General features: G+C 42.8%; 1 protein-coding gene across 5 annotated transcripts in view; it reads right to left on the minus strand.

Moving 5' to 3' along the window:
- GRHL1 (grainyhead like transcription factor 1) overlaps positions 1–19,340 on the minus strand; it is a 46,048-nt gene that overhangs the window by 18,758 nt on the left and 7,950 nt on the right. For all 5 annotated transcript variants that reach the window (XR_002177948.3, XM_019943295.3, XM_019943296.3 and 2 more), the window contains exons 4-8: positions 18,876–19,266; positions 17,754–17,830; positions 16,150–16,306; positions 15,853–15,964; positions 14,786–14,880 (exon numbers count right to left, since the gene is read on the minus strand). Coding sequence is in view for 4 of the 5 variants with exons in the window: in XM_019943295.3 (XP_019798854.2) it covers positions 14,786–14,880; positions 15,853–15,964; positions 16,150–16,306; positions 17,754–17,830; positions 18,876–19,266 (832 nt within the window). In the remaining variant the exon portion in view is untranslated. The remainder of the gene's footprint in view (positions 1–14,785; positions 14,881–15,852; positions 15,965–16,149; positions 16,307–17,753; positions 17,831–18,875; positions 19,267–19,340) is intronic.

Here is a 19,340-nt window from a genome sequence, read left to right on the forward strand (position 1 = left end):
AAGTTCAATGCGGACACCTAAAACAGCTTTCTCGTATCTATCTACATCAGCAGTGGGTCACCTTTTTCTGCAAAGGGGCCTGATGGAGTTTTCGCCTTTGTGGGCCATGCAACCACCCAACTCCGCAGTAACGGTGCGAAAGCCGCCACAGAAGATACGTGAACAGATGTGGGTGGTGGTATCTTGAAAAATCATTATTCACATAAACAGGCCCCTGGCTGGCCAGGGCCTGAGAGCTGCAGTTTGCTGACCCCCCGAGCTACACCATTCTCTAAGCTGCCGGGATAGTAACTGATCCTTACGACATCACAATGTGGTAAAAACAGCGAGGAAGCACTACCCCCGCTTTTTGTAGTTCAGTATTTCCACTCTCCCCACAGGTGACCTCCTGAGAAGATACCCGCTATGGACTTCCCATTAGTGTGACCTTCACCCACACACCCACACTCTTGATCAATGCAGCCCACGCTCGTGGACGGACTACACTAAGTTCTGCTGGAGAAGCTCAGTCAGTGTCTGTGGATCTTTATTTAGGAAGGTGACAATCTTTAATCAGCAGCACCCAAAAGAGGGAGAGAGCAAGTGTAGGACACGAGGCAGAGCTGTGCTCTGGGCCCTGGGGCAGCAACACGGCGGATGTCTTCTGCTCCTCACCGTGTTAACACCTGGACTGGGTTCTACCTTGGACAACAGGCCAAGTCACCCAACTCTGGATAAAACAAATGTTCAGACCATACTCATTGTGCAGAGAAATATTTTCTATAATGAGATTACAGAAAAACTCCAATATCACCTACAGAAGGTGGGAAAGAGGTGAAAAGGAAGATGGATTATTACACATCCAACTCCTCTTCTATACAATACACGTGTGTGTGCATCCACACACACAGCCACACACACATACACACTTAAAACGCCTTATTTCTGAAGTCTGAGAGTAGGCTGAAAGATACACAACCTTCCTTCTCTAGAATGACATAAATAAAGATCTTTAAGAACTCAAGTAATGACCTTTTCTCTGTTTTCATACTTCCTTGCCACTTATTTGGAGAAAAAGTTTGATTTTATTCAAATAATTGGAACAAATCTCAAAAGATGAGCAACTAGTGTTCCCACCTAAAATCACTAGAGAGAAAAAAAAACTAACCACAAAAAACCCTGCTCAACAGGTGGAAAGATGCTCGGCAAGATTCCTCTTTCAACGTCCAGCCCATTTTTCTAAGACAGTTCCTCATTCTTGGCCAAGAATTCACGCACTTAGAACTTCTCAAAAAATTTAATTTTGTTTTCATGCACTTAGAATTTTTCAAAAGATTTAATCTTGTTTTCAAACCTCAGTTTGAAAATGAGAAAAAAACAACAGAATAAAGACTTACATTATCAAAGGAGTAACTTGTATAGATTTTTTTCATTCCAAATGTTTATAAGCACAGAACCAACAAGAAATCAGATCTTGAACTAATTTATGATGATTTTTCCAGGAAGCATTATGGCAGCCGCACAATACTGTTCACCAGCCAGCTGCTGTGTCCACTGTTACTCCTCAAATGGAAAGAAAAGGAGAAGAAAGACACAGGGAACTAGTCTGCTCAAAACACAGGTCACCATCAGCAGTTCATTTCCCAGTCGTAGAGTGAAAGCAACTGAGAACAAATTTTATAAACCCTCAAGTCGCCTGTTCTTTGGGGGCTTTACCATCAATACCACAAACCAGGGCACAATTCCAGAAAACGTATGGAGTCTCTAGTCTAAAGGGAGTAGTCAGATGTATGAGCTTTGACAAGTGAGTTTCATTTGTGGGGAGATATTCTAGAAATAATTTTTCACCCACCTAATTCACAGCAAGAAAGCATTAACAATGCACTTGGAATTCATCAGGAAGAAGTTACAAAAATTATAAGCAGGTGAGTCAGAAGCTAAATGATGAAACTGACTAACTTAAATACACTAGGATAATTTTCATAAATAAAAAGGCGGTTCCTTTTCAAAAAGTTACCACAACAGTAATACTCATTCTATATTATTATTCCTGTACAAGAACCTGACAGCCAAATAATATAGTTTTAATTTTTTTCCCCACTGAGAGATTTAGGTGGAATTTTACACATTATTATAACATTGCTTCTAAAATGGTGAAAATCATTTCCTTTGACTTCCACAATATGGTTTTCTCAATGAGTGGAATAAAAAATTTCAAAATGTGAACCTTTAGATTCACTAAGAACATTATATGAACCACTCTTATGACAGTTTGGATAAAGTTTTCTTTTTAATTAAGTTTTTTTAAGGGATAAAGTTTTCTTTTTAAGGGCTCTGATGTTTACACTACAATAGAGTAACAAAGCATAATGCTCATACGAGGGAGAGGCCACAGGCGTTCAGCCACATAATGTCACCTCAGTGACCGGGACAACCAAGTCATAAGCAACCTGCAGTGCTTCTCCAGAGTCTGAAGGAAGGGACCCAAATTCTTAAGGCCCTCCAAAACCCAGCTCCAAACTCCCATTCTAGCTTCACACCTGCTTTACAGGAATTTTTACACACACTTTGGGGATCTTTATTTTCTCTGCCCCTCAATTTAAAGTAAATTTTATTCCATTCTCTACTGACATCTCTCTTATAAATAAAGACCTAGTAACAGCTGATATAACTTCTCTGAGATGCGTTCTCTAACTACCCCAAAAGAATTACAACCCTGTTTTACTATCTATCACATTGTAGTAAGTAGCCTTGCCCCCAGCACCCTGTGGCCCTACTGTGAGCTTCTATTTCAGGCCAAGGGCCTGGTATCCACACCCCCGTCACCTCTACTGAACACTTGGTCACTCTGTCACACTGTGATTATAAGTGCTCTAAGCCCCTTGATGGCAGGAATTATGTGTGACCCATTTTAAAAATTTCTTCCAGTGTTTAGTATATTTTTTGTATTCTCCTAATGCCTATTACTACTAAATGGTACTGAATTAAAAGCTGGTAATGAGAGATAGAAAAACCATAGGTATATAAAAATCCAGCTATTAACTCCAAATCTTAATTTAACAAGCTTCAAATCCTCACAAAACTTTAAATACACACAACAGTGCTCCCCCTCAAAAAAAAACAAATGAAAAGACTCGACAAAAAAAAAAGAGCTAATATAAATTTACATAAATTAACCCTTCTTTCTTCTGGCCTCTAGGAGAGCGCCCTTTAAACAGTAAAATGGCTACAGATCAGGAAAAGAAATGAAAAAAGAGAGGCTGCTTCCCTGACATTAGGCAATCACCAAACACCAGTATCACCACAGAATCTTAATCACTCATTCTTACTCAACAATTTTCAGTCGCTCACCACTGCCTATGTAATAGACTAAATTCCTCAGCAGTCAAATGCCGTATGTGATGCAATCCGCCTTTCCAGCCATATTTTCCACCACCTAGAGCAGCACTTCTCAAATGTGAATAATACACGTATCCTTTTTAAAAGAGGAAAAAAAGTTCCTCAACCCCTAAAAACATATCCAGTCCTAGTCTGAGAAATACGACTCTATTCAAACAGCTACATAATGTTTGATCACACAGCACCCTAAGGATTCACCTGGACTTTATCTATCTCAAACCTAACACCTAAGCACAAACACTAGCACTGAAGCCTCCTGGCAGCAACTGGCACCAGAATATACTTGTGATTTTAAAAGTCTAATCACTGAATTGAAAATGCAAAGAAATTCCAACCCCAATATACTTGGTCCACAGTCCCAAGGGTTTGAGACGAATCATTTACAGGGAGACGTCCAAGGTCCTCACTAGGTGCACCACAGGGCCTTCAGGATCTGGTCGCCCACTTGCCTTGGATGTCCAGCCCCGATCTGAGCTCTGTACTCACACACATCCAGTTTATAGGCTCGTTCTGGGCTCTGAATGCTCAGTTAGTTCTTGTCCTTTAGGACCCACTCAAGTGTCACCCTTGAGAAACCTTCTCTGATCTTCCTATTCCAAGGTAAGTTCTATTCCTCTGTGTTTACTTTTATCACTGTAAGTACTAGAATGGCAATCTTCTCCACTAAATTTTGAATTTCCTGAGAACTGGGCCACGTCCCACTCACCTTTACATTCCCAAGGCATCCTTGCAGTGCCTGGCCAATAAGAAATACGTGTTCACTGAATGAAGGACCCCAAATTCATAAACTCCAGCCAAATAAAACTACATGCTGCTATGATCTCTGAGTTCCATTTACTGTACTCTTGCAGTGTACTGACTCTTTGGCCCTCAAAACAACCTATGAAATTGGTTCTACTCTGACCCCATTTCACAGATGAAGTTTAGAGGTTAGGTAACTTGCTGCCCAAGTTCACAGGTTATTTATGATCACATCCTTCCTCCAAGCAGATGTGAACACCTAGGTCATCTTGGTAGAACTGAGGATAACAAGCAGCTCTTTATACATACTGGACATTAAATAAATATTTGTTGAATGAATAATTAAATGGACTCTATATACCCCCCCAATTTGGAAAAGGTTATGGAATTTAGAGGCTCACTGATGTATATATAGAGACAGACAGGTAAGTTCTAGGGCAGAGATAAATTCACATAGGGAGCCATGAGGTAATTTTCTACAGCATCTATTCACGTTTATACTTTAAAACATTACCTACAGTGACCATCTTTCCATTACAGAAACTACAGGTACCTAACAGTCTGTATTTGATAACTAAGCATGTTATCCCTTCATTGTAGCTTTGTGTCATATTGACAGGTGTGGTAACATCTACAACTTTCCTCCAAGATTAGAGTGTTGCCGCAGACAAATCCCAATGTTGCTTCCTGCACTGCAATGTCTGGGCCTCAATGTGTCACAGCACCTCTGCAGACTAAGTAAGGTGTTCCAGGTGCCTCGTTTCCACTTAAATTCACAACAGCTACTCTGTGGGGGAAAAATAAGGAAGAAAAAAGGTCCCACCAAACAGCCTTTGCAAAAATATTCTGCGGCTGCAGTCTCTCAAAGCATGGTGCCCAGTGCCATCTCTTCCATAAAGCCTTTGACTCCCTTAGCTGAAGGCACCCCTTTGCCCTGGAAATCTAAAGAGCATTTTAAAACCTCACTTAAGACCTGTATCATCACACAGAGAGTGTCACCTCTTTTGAGGACAGGCTTTCTGCTTGCATCGTCTTTTATTCCCTCCCTTATTGCCTGCAAAAAGAAGCACAGTGAATAATTTGCTGAATGAATGAACGTACAGCTGAGAAAGTCAACTCTCTGCAGCATGACTTCTAGCCGGTCCTTTCACACAGGAGCAATTGATAACTAGCCTGCAGAGAATTTCCTGGAAGGACGTTAGAAATGAGTTAAATTGATCAATAATGACTGAAAAAAATTTTCAAGGGAGAATGGTGTTTTGCTCTTTTAAGTCAGATTATATACAACAGACTTTTGGAAAAGTGTCAGCCTACAGAGCTGAGAGCATGCCTGATTACCCTGTGTCAAAATTACACGTGTGCACCGTGTATTATGGTGCACATTCAGATAGTTCAAGTGAGTTCTAATTGCTTGGTAAATATACGCAAGAAAAGAGAAAAGATCTAATAGAAGGAAGAAAAGAAAAAAGGAAAATGGGCTGATTTAACTATGGAAGACACTTCACAAAGCTGATAACTGAAAAATGTTTTATGTCCCAAGAATGCACTTATCCCTGTTGTGTTCCCTGGAAACATTTACCTTTAACACGAGCATCACATGGTTCAGAATCCGGCTACTCAACACCTTTCAATTCAAGAAAGACAGTGTCCAACTCTGGCTGAGGTTCAGGCTCTGAAGATACAGACACACGGTACACAGATGACAAAGACAAAACCAGGACCCATGCTTCCTGCTCCAAATCTGTGCTCTTGAAACCACAATGACACAATGAAGCACAGAAAGCTTGAAGAAGAACCTAACGGAAAAACTGTTCAGTGAAGTAGGGGAAAAACTGACCCCCAAATGGCTGTGAGCAGAAGGTCCCTTTTTGCTCAGGAGGCATGAGGTCAAGGTCCTATACCCCAGATCACGTGGGGAGTCTACGCCAAGTCCCTCTGTGACTTCCTAACGCGCAAGGGACTTAAAGATGGCTCGCCCCGTCAGACAGTGACAGCCGTCACGGGCACCGTCCCCGCTGCCTCTGGGAGTCTTTATCGCTCTAACCCATTTCTAGTATTAAAATTCAACTTAGTCAAATAAAGAGATCACATTCCTAACCTCATTCCTGGGATGTAACTGATCTACTAAGTTGAAAGCAGAAGCCCTAGAACAAGTTTTAATTTAACTCTCTTCCATATCAGTCAAAAAGATCACTCTAAAATATTTCTCAGTAGCTTTTCTTAGAAACCTTCTGATAAATGAAATTATAATGAGGTCAATAACATAGTTTATTCTCACCAAATCCAACAGTGCTAATTAGAATACAATCACTATTTTCCCAATATGCGTATATGAAGTTATGCCGGCTGAAACCAATGGAGTGGGAAACAGTTTAAAGGAAGAAATCAAGATCCAATTCTAAAGTCTCATCAGACAGGAACACTTATTGAGCATTATACAGCAGACACAATCTTTTTTGTTGTTGTTTTTCTTTTTTGTTTTTTTTGCGGTATGCGGGCCTCTCACTGTTGTGGCCTCTCCTGTTGCGGACCACAGGCTCCGGACGCACAGGCTCAGCGGCCATGGCTCACAGGCCCAGCCGCTCCACGGCATGTGGGGTCTTCCCGGACCAGGGTACGAACCCATGTCCCCTGCATCGGCAGGCGGACTCTCAACCTCTGCGCCACCAGGGAAGCCCCAGCAGACACAATCTTAATCAACATTCCCTCCCCCCCAACCAAAAAAACCCCAAACCAAACAAAGCCTGATTATCTTAGTTCTGTATGAGCCTTGTTGCTCCCCTACTTTCTCCCGATGTGCAGGTCTAATTAATTAATTAAGCCCCAGAAGGTATCAGAGACTGAGTCATAAACTCAGAAGCAGGATCCAGTTCCACTGCTGATTCACCAGCTAATCCTAGGAAAGTCACGCTTCCCCACTATTCTCATGACGTGAGGTGAGTAAAAAAATCCCACTACGGAATAACATCAGCACGAACGAAAAGCCTTCAAACGTGCAACTAGTATCTGTGTTCTTCCACAGACCGTCAACCAACCATCAAGAGAAAAGAACTGGAAGGCTGGGGCAGCGAGGAAAGGGGTGTGGGAAGAGCAAAGCACTAACTTGCAATCTTCTCACATGGACGTGGCATGGGGCGTTTCCCCAAAGACAAAACAAGGATGCAGTCATCACCCTTACTGTTGCCACAGTGTTGCCTTCCCACGCCGCCCACACGCAGCCTTAGTTCCTGCAAAGATTGCAGAGGGCCAGGGAAGAGTCCCAAAGAGAGAAAAAGAGAGAGGGAGAAACATTCTGGAGGCACCTGCGGCCCATCTTCCCTCTGTCATATCCTACAAGCAGGGCCTGGTGAACTTAAGGACACTTGCCAGATACCGTGATCGGGCACGTGTTGTCCCAAATAAGTAGAACGTTTGTTTGAAATACGAAAATCTGGATGCAGGTGTGACACAAGGCAAACACCGGCCACATTCCAGCATCTCTAGGCACAGAGTAGGGCAGGGGAGCAGACAGGTCATAAGGGAAGACTTGGCAGGAAGCTGACTTCCAATCAAAGTCTCTAATTAGATACTGTGAACTTTAAAAAGCTAAAGAAAAAGTCCCTGAGTAATTAACGTAGAGTTCACTTATATTTACTACCAGATTTGGAGTCTCGGATGAAGAAGATCTGCCATATAAAAACCCCCTGAACTCCCAGACCCTGCATTGCCCTGAAACCTCTATTCCAGGTAAATTCAGTTATGACTAAAAATGTCTGGGCAGGGTCAAAGCCCTCTGGTTTAGCTTACAAGTAGCAAAACTGGTTGAAATGACAGATTTAGAAAACCACTGGAGATGGAATTTCCAGGAAGGACCAGGAACAGGAGGGTTAATGTGACAAAGTGTCAAAAAGAAAAAGCTCTAGAGAGGAGCTCATTGTTTCATGACATGGGCAGGGTGGAGGATGGGGAAAAACCTGAACTCTCCCCCACCAAAAAAAAGACTGATAAAAAAGTTCAAGTGACAGCACTTTTCTAGTGGCTGACCAGACACGGTGCCTCAAATCCGTTTCACAAGACACAAGTTTCACTACTAAACCGAGGCTTTCTTCAGCTGCCACGTGTCCCCCTTGTCCAACCAGAAACATCGTGACTTGGCCCTCACCCTCAGGTGTGTGCAGCGATAAACGTGTGCTTTTGTTACCTGCAGGTTCTGAAGGTCCACCGGATTCAGGATGGACCTCTTGCCCAGACACTAGGGTAACACGTGAAACCCTTTGCAGCCAAAGCCCAACAACCCTCGCTTTAAAAGAGAGACCTCCCTCATAATCAGACCCAGAACAGGTTCTTCAAAGTCAGCTTTCCAATTGCCAAGTAAAGAGTTTATTCTGTTATCAGCTAATGAAAAGCATTCTCCACACATTTCCAATCAAGAAAAATTTCTTGTCACTTCCAATACTGATCAAACCACAACTCTAAAGACTATTCATTCCCCATAAAGGAATGTGACTATCTTTCTGGCACCAAAAGTTTTATTTTTTACTTTAATAAATATGTATTTTCCAACTGCATGGAAGGACACCCCTGGAGTAGAAAGAACGTCAGCTAAGAAGCCTCCTCGGCTACCTTGAGTTTCTCTAGGGTCTAAGGGCAGGACACACGGAGAGTCTAGCCTGCATCTGTCTGGACTCTGAAAGTCTCTTACCTTTGTTTGTTTGTTTATTTATTTATTTTGGCTGCTCTGGGTCTTGCGGCATGTGGACCTTTTAGTTGCGGCATGCAGACTTTTTAGTTGCGGCATGCGAACTTCTTAGTTGCGGCATGCGAACTTCTTATTTGCAGCAATGCGGACTTCTTAGTTGTGGCATGCAGACTTTTTAGTTGTGACATGCGGACTCTTAGTTGCGGCACACATGCGGGATCTAGTTCCCTGCGGAGGGATCAAACCCGGGCCCCCTGCATTGGGAGCTCAGAGTCTTACCTACTGGGCCACCAGGGAAGTCCTTTATCTTTGTTTTAAAAGTAACAGTGCTTCCTGGCTTCCTTTTCTAGTTAGGTCAGGGAGGATACACTTTTGTTTTAAATCTCCTGCCTATATTTAATTGCAATTGCAAGATGTTTGACTCACCTCTCCCTCTTCCCTCCCGTTCACACTGGAAATGTAAAGTTGAGAAACAAACCAAACCTGTCCCTGCTTAATGCAACCAAACTGGCAACACCTTATTTTACTGGAGCACTTGACGGCTGCTTCACCAGAATGGAATCCCTATAAATGCGAGCGATACGCTCAGTCCAAACAAATTAAAAATTACTCTCACGATGGATTCCAAATATTACGCTTAGACAAAACAACAAACTGTTACTAAACTCATAAATCTGCATCCCACAGCACACACAAAATGTCTTAAGTTCGGGCTTCCCTGGTGGCGCAGTGGTTGAGAGTCCGCCTGCCGATGCAGGGGACGCGGGTTCGTGCCCCGGTCCGGGAAGATCCCACATGCCGCGGAGCGGCTGGGCCCGTGAGCCATGGCCGCTGAGCCTGTGCGTCCGGAGCCTGTGCTCCGCAACGGGAGAGGCCACAACAGTGAGAGGCCCGCGTACCACACACACACACAAAAAAGTCTTAAGTTCAAGTTACCAACATGGTTCCACCCCTCTGACAGAATGAACTCCGGGAGCCTCAATAATCCTCGGCAGGAACCCCATACACTTTTGCTGAGACAGGAGACAAAAGGGAAAGATACCAGGGCTCCAGCCGGACCCAGGCCCCCTGTGCTCAAGCCTCTCAGTGCTCCAGACAGGCTCTGCATTCTACTCTAATCCTCTTTCTTTTGTAACACGAGCCTCTCCATGACAGAAAACATTTGGTTCCAAAGGACAATCCTGCAGAATGCCTTGGAGTTCCTCCTTAGAGCTGACAGATTCATAATTAAAAGTAAAAGCACAAAGTGCTCTCTCACTGAGGGTTTTCTCCCTCCGGGGAAGGGGATGCTCTGATTTTGTCCTATCCTTTCTCTGCAGGCCAAGGCACCACCCTGAAGGTGAAACATGTGAAGGAAGTGAACCATGAAGACATGAACAGCCTGTTGAGATGGGCTCTGTCCCGCCAGAGATACGATCCTGCCACAAGGACAAGGTGCAGTTCCCTCTGCCCGCGAGAAGGCTCATCACACCTGATCCCGGAGTGCCTCCTTCTGTGGGCTGATGAAGACATCGGGAAGCACCGGCTTCCAGCACGGCATGGCGGGACAACTCACGAGTCTTCGGGTTGTTTTAAGCCACGGGTGCAAAATCCAGTATAAAGAAACTCAGACTCCACACCTATTCCTTGTCTGACACTGCTCACTCCAGGTGGAGCTCTAGTGCGTGTCTGACGGCAAGCTCTTTTCTGCTACTATTTCAAAAACGAAATGTATGAATGGTAGCTGCACCCCAATCCACCTTCCAGTAAGGATTAGAAGTCACCTCTGGGAAAAACATGTCAGATATTTTGTATCCCTGGGGTTTCATTACATCTTTAAAAGGTCTGCTTCACACTCATGGAGATCATAGCCACACACAGACGATCAAAGCGATCTTGAGCTCTGCTTTCAACTGCACCTGTTTTCCCATTTCCCATACTGTCTAGTTAAGTATAACCATGTCCTATACCACCAAGAGATATCCCTTCCTGTGAATGCTCCCCTGGAGGCCAGGGATCCCTCAGAGCTGGCTGACTCAATGTTCACTTGATTCCATACAGAGGTTTTTTGGTTTATAATTTCCTCTCCTTTGTAGGTAAACATCACTCATCCAACAATCAACATAAACTGTTTCCCTGTAGCAAAAGTGGTCTACTTACCACGGGAATTTATATTAGTGAATCCATAATGCTGCTCTATTAATATGAATGCTGATACTTTTAAATATTCCCCCGTCAGGAACACCTTCTGTCCATTACAAGGTGTAGATTCTTACCTCCTCAGGTGATCTCATTTGGATGACCGAGCAGCAAACATCTTCCCACCTGGAGGACTAAGCACTTTCTCACGGGTACTGAGCAGGCAGCACTGACCCGTTAAGTGCGAACACAGAGAAGGCACCTCAGCACAGTGCCTGGCATAAAACCGACATTCAAAGAAGTTAATTCTCTCTCCCTAACTTCTTTTTCCTCTGTTTATTTTAGATCTTCAGGCTTCATATCACTATCCAAATCTCAAAGCTCTTGTAAACTCTTAGATTTACAATCCAAGCAAAAAATTATACCCTAGTCCACGATGTGCAGCCTATCTAGAGTTACTCACTTGGTTGTGGAAATGCTGAAACTGGTGCAGAACAGATAACCCCAACTTCTGAATTATTTGCGGCTCCAAAGTTCATTTGTAAAGTTTCTTTTCCTTAGAAACATGATGTTATATTTAGGATCTCAGGCCACAAATGCCTATTTGACACACAATACATCTGAACTACAATACCAGCGTTTCTGCCGGGATGGAGCACAGTACCATGGACACAGCAGGCACTTGGATATTTGTTGGGTAAAGTTATGAAGTCCTGCCACTGGGGGCAAGGTGCACAGCTGGCTTTGGATGAAATCTTTCTATAGTCTAAGTCTGTGTCTATCTTCCTCCCACCTTCCTGATGTCTCCTCATGCCCAACAATTTCCTAATCCTCTCTTCCCAAAGTGGCCAGTGCCCTCCTACCTTACAAACTGTAAACTTCAGCATCTCACCAGAGCACCTTATTTTAATGTTTCAAAGGGAACCACTTCTTCTCCCTGCCAAGATTACCTCAAGCAGCTGATCTCAGCCATATATCAGGAGGGAAGAAATCTGATTAAGTTATTTCTCAATGAAATGTGAATGTCAGATAAACTATAATTTGTGTAGATATTCCTGACTCTTAAAAAGATGCCCGACCACCCAAACAAATCTAATTTTGTGTGGAGTACAGAAAAATGAATGAAATAGGTATATACAGTAGAGAGATCAGGGCCACCAGGGGGGATTGCTTCTCAGATATTTCTGCTTTTCAAAGCAACTTCCTTCTCCCCTGCTGCTTTGAAGTCTAATAACTTTTTTTTAAACAAGTTTCATAACGTCTTCAAGTTTCCATGGTAACAGCAAGTATATGATTATGCTGGTGATGGAGTGTGTACAGGGACAGGATGAGTCTAGCTTGGACAGTGCTTTTCCCAACCTAGAACCTAAGCCAAGGTGTTCAAGATTCAACCTGACGCGTCCTAAAAACAATCACCTCCAAAGAGCAGCAGAAGCTACAGAGAAGATTCTCATGTTGACCCTGGGCTGGAATTCTGGTTTTACTTCTCCTGGCTTGGCCAAAAGGGTATATTAGATATCTTTAAAAAGTGGAGGAAGAAGGGAATGCCACATGTCTCCAAGAAACCCTATGTTTGTGGGGGAGAATGAACTGGAATTAAGAATCAACAAATGTGTCCTAAATGAGAACAAGAAAGTGGGTTGCTTTAAAAATAAGAAGTGAAAAAAATCTATACAGGATGCTGCATGTATATCTATTCACTCTAGTTGCCCTGGGGCATCAAGTACTTTCAGTGTGAAAACAGAAAACATCAACTTGCAGGGAAAGCAAAATATCTACAGACTCAATTTCAACACACACTTGAAGCTGATGCCTGATATCAGCTTCAAAAGGCAGCAGCCTCATTAAGAAATGACACGAGCCCCATCTGGGGCTGGCAAAGGCTTAAAAAATCAAGTCAGTGCTGGGGGTCTGGAAAGGAGAATGAAACTGAATTTCCCTGCATCAATTAACAATGCTATTAAGGCTACTTAGGACATGCCTCCGACAATACTTCTTAATACAAACAAGCTGAAGGCCTTCAAAGTAAAACCAGCCATTATCCCCACCCATCATCTGGACTTTCATTACTCCCACCCTGAAGAGTGACACATCAAACAAAGCACCCTGCCCACACGCAGGGCCTTTCCGCCAAGATCTCCATGTACCCTGACAAGTGCTTATTAGTCCTGACGACACCCCAGCAAAGAAGAGAGTTGACCACTGTGGCCTTTTTATTCTCCTAGGCGGAAAAGAGGGGGAAAACTAAGCCAGTGAATCAAGGGACCAGTCCAAGGTCACAGATAAGTCAGAAAAATGAACTCAGGACTTCGATGCGCTTGATCAGCTCCTCCACAATTTCTCCATCAGCCCCTAATGGCAAACAGGACAAATTTCCCTAGCTTGATTTAAGAACAGAAGCACCCGGGGGGCACACGGCCAACTCTTCTTACAGGCTGCTTGCACGTTGAGTCCTATTATGATATTTAATTTCAGAATAACTCTAACAACATTTGTATAAAACGAAATGTTTACTTTTCCTTCTACTAGCTTCTCTGTAGTGAATTCACTCTTTAATCAAGCACCAAACTCTGGACTAAGCAGCCTGAAGACGTTTGCATAGGATGGAGGTGGTCAGTAGGATAACTTTAAGGCAATTACAGCAACTTAAGCTTCCTAACAGACTGGCAGACCCCACTTACTACATCCTGCACTCTTAAGACACACTTTTGCCTTAGACACCACAACCATAGTACGAAAGGAAAGTAATTATAATACAAAGTTAACACGGGTCTCAAGAATCCAGTCATATGATTTTTAATAGCAAGGCTAGGTGGGAAAAAATTAAATTCTACAATACTTAGCACCTAACTCAGTGTCTTATTCCATAATTGCTAAAATTCTTGTTGAATAAATAAAAGAGAAAATAGAAGAAAGGTTGAGAAAGGACAGGAAGGTGATGGTAACTTTGTACCTGGTCCTTGATATACAAAAGCGTTCCTACGACTGCAACCAACAGTAAAGATCAGTCTGACTTGAGCAACTGCCCGAAATTAATGTGTTTCTATTGTGTTGCCTGAGCTCCAAATTTTAAACTAAGGCAAAAAAAAATACCAGAGTGCTAATAATTTAGTGAAGAGATGGGTTCTACTAAAAGGGAAGAAGGCTGTAGGAAGGGCAGCATGACTGAAAAATCTGCTTAATTTTTCTTAAAAGGGACTAAAACTTCCAAATACAATTATCCAAATGACCATCTGAATTGGAGGCAACTCTTCACTTGTCAAAGCCCAAGAGAGAAGAACCGTAAGCAAGTTGTGTTCCCAGGGTAGCGACACAAGACGGAGCACTAATGACAACCTGTACTCGAGGACCTTTCTGAAGAAACGCCACCAGCTTCACAGGCCCTGTTCCAATCACCCTTACTACACACCCGGAGGAGGGAAGAGTCAGGAACTGATTCCACTCTGCAAAGGAGGAAATGGAGCCCAGAGTGAGGAGTCAGACTCGAGGCCAGACAGTGGCTGCTGGCCCTGCTGCGGGAGAAGAGAACAGACAGGGGAGAGGGACGGTTCTGTACATCTGGGAAAGTGCCATATGTCCAGAAAATGTGAACCAGTGAAAAGACAGAAAGTGAGAACCAGCTGGCTGAGGAACAGGACACACGGACAGGCTGAGCAGGGGGCCTGTTTCGTCCTGTCCTGCTTCAAGCCCCTCATGACCATGGCCGTGACCTGCCTTCCTAGCCTCGCTTGTTCTCCCTCCTCCTTAGCAAAAGAGGGAAAACAAGTAAAACTGAAAAAAACAAAAAAAAAATCGGTTGTCCAATCACTAAGCTCCTCCCACTCCTCAAAGAGCTGGTTAACACAGGAGTCCCTGGACTTCGTTACCTACCTTTGCTTCATCATTAATGTCCCAAGTGAAAGAAATGGCATTATAAGCAATCTCCTCAATGTTACTTATGGTGTTGAAGCTTTCTTTGTAGTCAGCTGTATGAGGGACGAGAAAGAAAAAGAAAGTCGTGGTTTCTAGTTTCCAACATGAGGTTACAGCAGTTCAATGTAAGATTCAGCTTTTAATATTATCACTGCTGGATACTTTAAATTAACATTTTGTTGGGTTGAAAGAAGCTCAAAAAAGGAAGAAAAAGAATCACAATTTTTGTAATGGAGGCAAGCTTAGACATTTTTAAATTTATCCCATTTTATCAAAATTAGGACACTTAGGTCTAAAAAGTTTAAATAACTGTCCCAAGGCCACAAAACTAAGTCCAGAGAATCAAGACTGGAACTCAGTTCTTTTCATTCTTCTGAAAGAGAACATGAATATTACCACAGGCAAAGAAAAGAAGTAACACAAAGATTAAGAGCCATCTTGCGATACAGACAATGGTCTTACATGAAAATTATATACATGGCAAGAACACGGGTTTTCACAAAGTTACCTGACTAAATATGGATTTGCACAGGTCTGCTGCTCTTACTCCAAGTGATGAATCTCTGGGTCTATTTACAGACAGAAGAGACTTTCGATGCAGTTCAACATGTAACTAGGGAAGACTGTGTGTGTTGCTGCACAGCAGCAGTATCTTCTTTAACTTGGTGATTTTTTTTCCCTCCACCTATTACCATCTCCAAATAATCAGAATCTCTTAAAGAAGACACTACCCCTCAAACAATTTGTAGACTGAAAAGCAGGACACTCTTACACGAGCTGGCGCTACAGCTCCTGGCCCCAGTGTCACATGGAAAGCCACCACATGGGGCATATGTCCTCATGAAGGAAGTAATGTTAAGAGCACCGATTCCAGGAGGCCAAGGACAATGTTTGGAACAGATCAGTAGCTGGCATAAAAATTCAAATGCATTCGGCAGGAAGCTGATCACTGCCAAAAATAACTGGATTTAGAAAACTGGATGCTTGCACCTCTGGGAATAAAAGCAGGCTCCGGAGCTACTTACCTATGTCAATGCATCTTTGTTTAGCCGTGTGCTGCCGCGAGTGCCAGTATTTCCAGTGCCTTAACTGATCTTCCCTGCTTTTGTCCTCGGCAAAAACCACCATGATCACACTCTGTGAAAGAGAATGCGTCACGACGTAAAGACACGAAGGCGTGAGTATCTTTTGGAAAACTTAGTTCTCGATTTTGCGGTGAATTAAAGCTGCAATTTCAGATCTTAATTTAGATCTGCCTCAGACCTGGAACTAGTAAGCTCTGACCAGCTTTCCCAGAGACGAGAACTGACAGCAGGACTTACTCGGACTTTGCTGATGGGGTGGTGGATGCCCTCGTTGCTGCTCACTTCCCTCAAGGTGACAGGATAGAACTGGCCTTTGTTCAGGTACGTCATGGTGCTATCTCCCGGCTTCTGTCGGAGCGATTTTGAGGCTTCTAGGGTATATTCAAAGTTGTTCCTAGAAAACAAAAAAACTCACAGATCTCTAATTCACTCTCTTGGAAGCTTCTTAAATGCCTGAGCTCAAACTTGACATGCTTTAGTGTGGATGTATGCAGAGAGCAGATGACTAGAAACATCCAACTGACCATGTCATGCTATAAATAGATAGCAGTTGCTGCTTTTTCCAGAGTAAATATAATCTTAAGCAACCCAGAAATTCTCAAATCTCTCAGATGTGGGACTACTAAATGCCTACTAGAAAATCTGTGAAGTGATGTTAACAAATTAGAAGTTTGGAGGCAAAGGATATTAATGATATGAATGAGTGAAAAGCACTCCGGAAGGAACTCTCACAAGACATGCTACCAACCTGGTATTTACCCAGCAAAGGTTGCAAACAGGAGGCCGGGAGGCCTCTGACTAAATGTGATTTGGCCTGCCAGCACTTTTTTGTTGTTTTTGCTTATAATTTAAATGTACTCAGATGGCGCTCCACGGTTGTCTACATTTTCTTTTACCTTATAGCACCACGTCTATATTCCCCTGAAGTTTTTTAATAACCTTGTTGGGCCAGGGGTTGGCAAATTACTCCTATTTTTATACATAAAGTTTTATTGGAATGTAGCCACGCCCTTTGTTTACACATTACGGCTGCTTCTGTGCTTCAGCGACAGAGCTGGGCAAAGCTGGGCAGTTTCGACAGAGGCTGTATGGCCCACAAAGCCTAAAATATTTACTATCTGATCGTTTACAGAAAAAGTTTGTTGACCCCTATCCTAGATCCTGAAGGCATTTGAGTTTGTGACTCCTGTACCTTGAGGCAGGTCTATAAGGCAGTCTCAATTCCCATAAAATCCTAGACTTTTAAATAAAACTTCTATTTAAAAATACAGCACACATAAAAATGCATAAAACGAAATTACACTCCTAAAAAAACTAAAGATGTTTATATATAACTTGGAAAATATTGACATTTCCAGAGTGAGATGCAATTTTGTGACCTATAAAAGAGGTTGTCAGCCCAGTAAACAGTTGACTCCATTTATTTTATCATTAGTGAGACTAATAAAAATATAAAAGCCTTTATCCACCTGATGTTATTCCTAAATTCTCACAGAATTATACACTTTTGCAAACAGAAGGGACCTCAGATCTAATTTAATCCCTTCACCTCTTCTCTGAGATTCCATTCTACTACCACTACTACTACCATCACATAAAGAAACCGAAGGAAAGAAAAAGCACCAACACCAAGAATTAGGGAAACATGAAACACAGTTCAGAGTGCAAAACTGAATGCACTAAAGCAAACGTCCTCCAGCAAGGACGTCACCACACTGACTGCAAGGAAGTAAAGTTGAAAGCTGCGAAAGCCACCTCTGATTTTCCAAGATCAAATTAACAAAAAGGAAGTAAGTCGTACAAGCTGAAAGTTACAAATCAAATTAAAAGACAACTATTACCCAGAAACACTGTCAAAAACATAGTCCTCTGAATTCATGCCAGGCATCCGCAGACTGAGATCCGAGGGGAAGAAAACCTGAAATATCAACGTGATAAGCCACAACGATGTAACTGGTTATCAGGCTCACTAAAGACCAACGTCTGGTACAGCATCAGAGCATGTGGCTTACAGCAACCCACCACTCTTCCAAAGTTTGTCTGAAACAAAAATTTTGATGCTACAAAAAATTTTAAAAGAAAATTAAAAAGAAAAAAATATCCATTTATACATCCCTTGATTAAATTAAGACAATTTACATAAGTGCTCCCACAAAGCGCTTCCTTCTTCTCTCTTCCCATCTTTCCCACACATCCCAATTCTGTCCAAACTCTGGAATGTGCAACCAAAATCTCACGACTTTTAGGAGTTAGCTCTATCGCTGCACCAAGTTAAGATACGGTATCAAGTCGGCACCACGGCTGGATGGATCGGTGCACTCTCCCAGGAAAGGTTACTATTCTACTAACTCTGTAAGTGGAGACGGATGCTCCTTTCCCCCATAAGTCATTAAATACAGTTCCAAACGTCCTCAGTCCCTAACTTTTACCCGAGTGACATGTTCATCACCACAGAGCCCTCAGAAGTAATTGGAATTAATTGGTAAATGTCACACAATGCACTTGTCATCAAGCTCTACCCGCCTCCCCGACAATGTACCAAGCAAGAAACACTAAGCAAATATATGATAAATCATTTTATATTAAGACCAGTTGCGGGGAGCTTGTTTTGGTCTAGGACAAAAGCCGAAAACAGACTGTGTGCCTATGTCTGCTGTCCACGGAAGATTAAGTATGCAGCTCTCCTCATTCTCCAGCAAATCACTTTGCTGAAATCATAATTGTTAACTCAGCTGCTTGTAAGATTAGCCATGTGCCCTTGATAATAATTTCTGGTTTTATAGGTTTAGTTTACAAATTATACCCATGGACCTTTTCTCTTTAAGAAAAAAAGAAAAACAACTCTTTTGTTCCCAATCCACTGAATTCAGGCTGAGTTTCAAGCTTACATAACAAGGAAGAGGTGGAACCCAATACTTATACAAACACACAGCGTCTTAGGAAGATGCTTTCATTTCCTGTACCTCCTGAACGCCTTCCTTGAAGGTGTCTGAGAAGGTAGAGTCTGGAGTACGCCTTTGAGCATTTGGGGGTTGAGCACCAGAGCTGAACTGGTCAGCATTCAGGTTCCGGTCGAAAACCACCACACGCTCTGTGGGCTCAGGATGATACACTGCTGGGGGGATCCCCACAGCAAAGCCGTGGTGCTGGGTCTCCGTCTTGATGGAGTGGGTAGGCATCGCTGCTATGGAGACAGTGACCGTGGTGTCAGGAGCTGTCAGATGGCCCCTCTTGTCGATGCCCAGCTGGTTGCCATGGGGAAGGACAATGTTAAATGGCACATTTTTCAGCACTTGCACTCTGTTTTCTCCAGCAGAAATGAGGGGCTGCTCAGTCACGTTTGATATGCTATTTCTTTAAGAAAAGAAAAGAAAATTGTGTTTTCAAACTCAATGCTGATACAGTTCCTTGACAATTTTAATCTTCCT

Source organism: Tursiops truncatus, chromosome 14, assembly GCF_011762595.2.
Source record: "Tursiops truncatus isolate mTurTru1 chromosome 14, mTurTru1.mat.Y, whole genome shotgun sequence".
NCBI classification, from domain to species: domain Eukaryota; kingdom Metazoa; phylum Chordata; class Mammalia; order Artiodactyla; family Delphinidae; genus Tursiops; species Tursiops truncatus.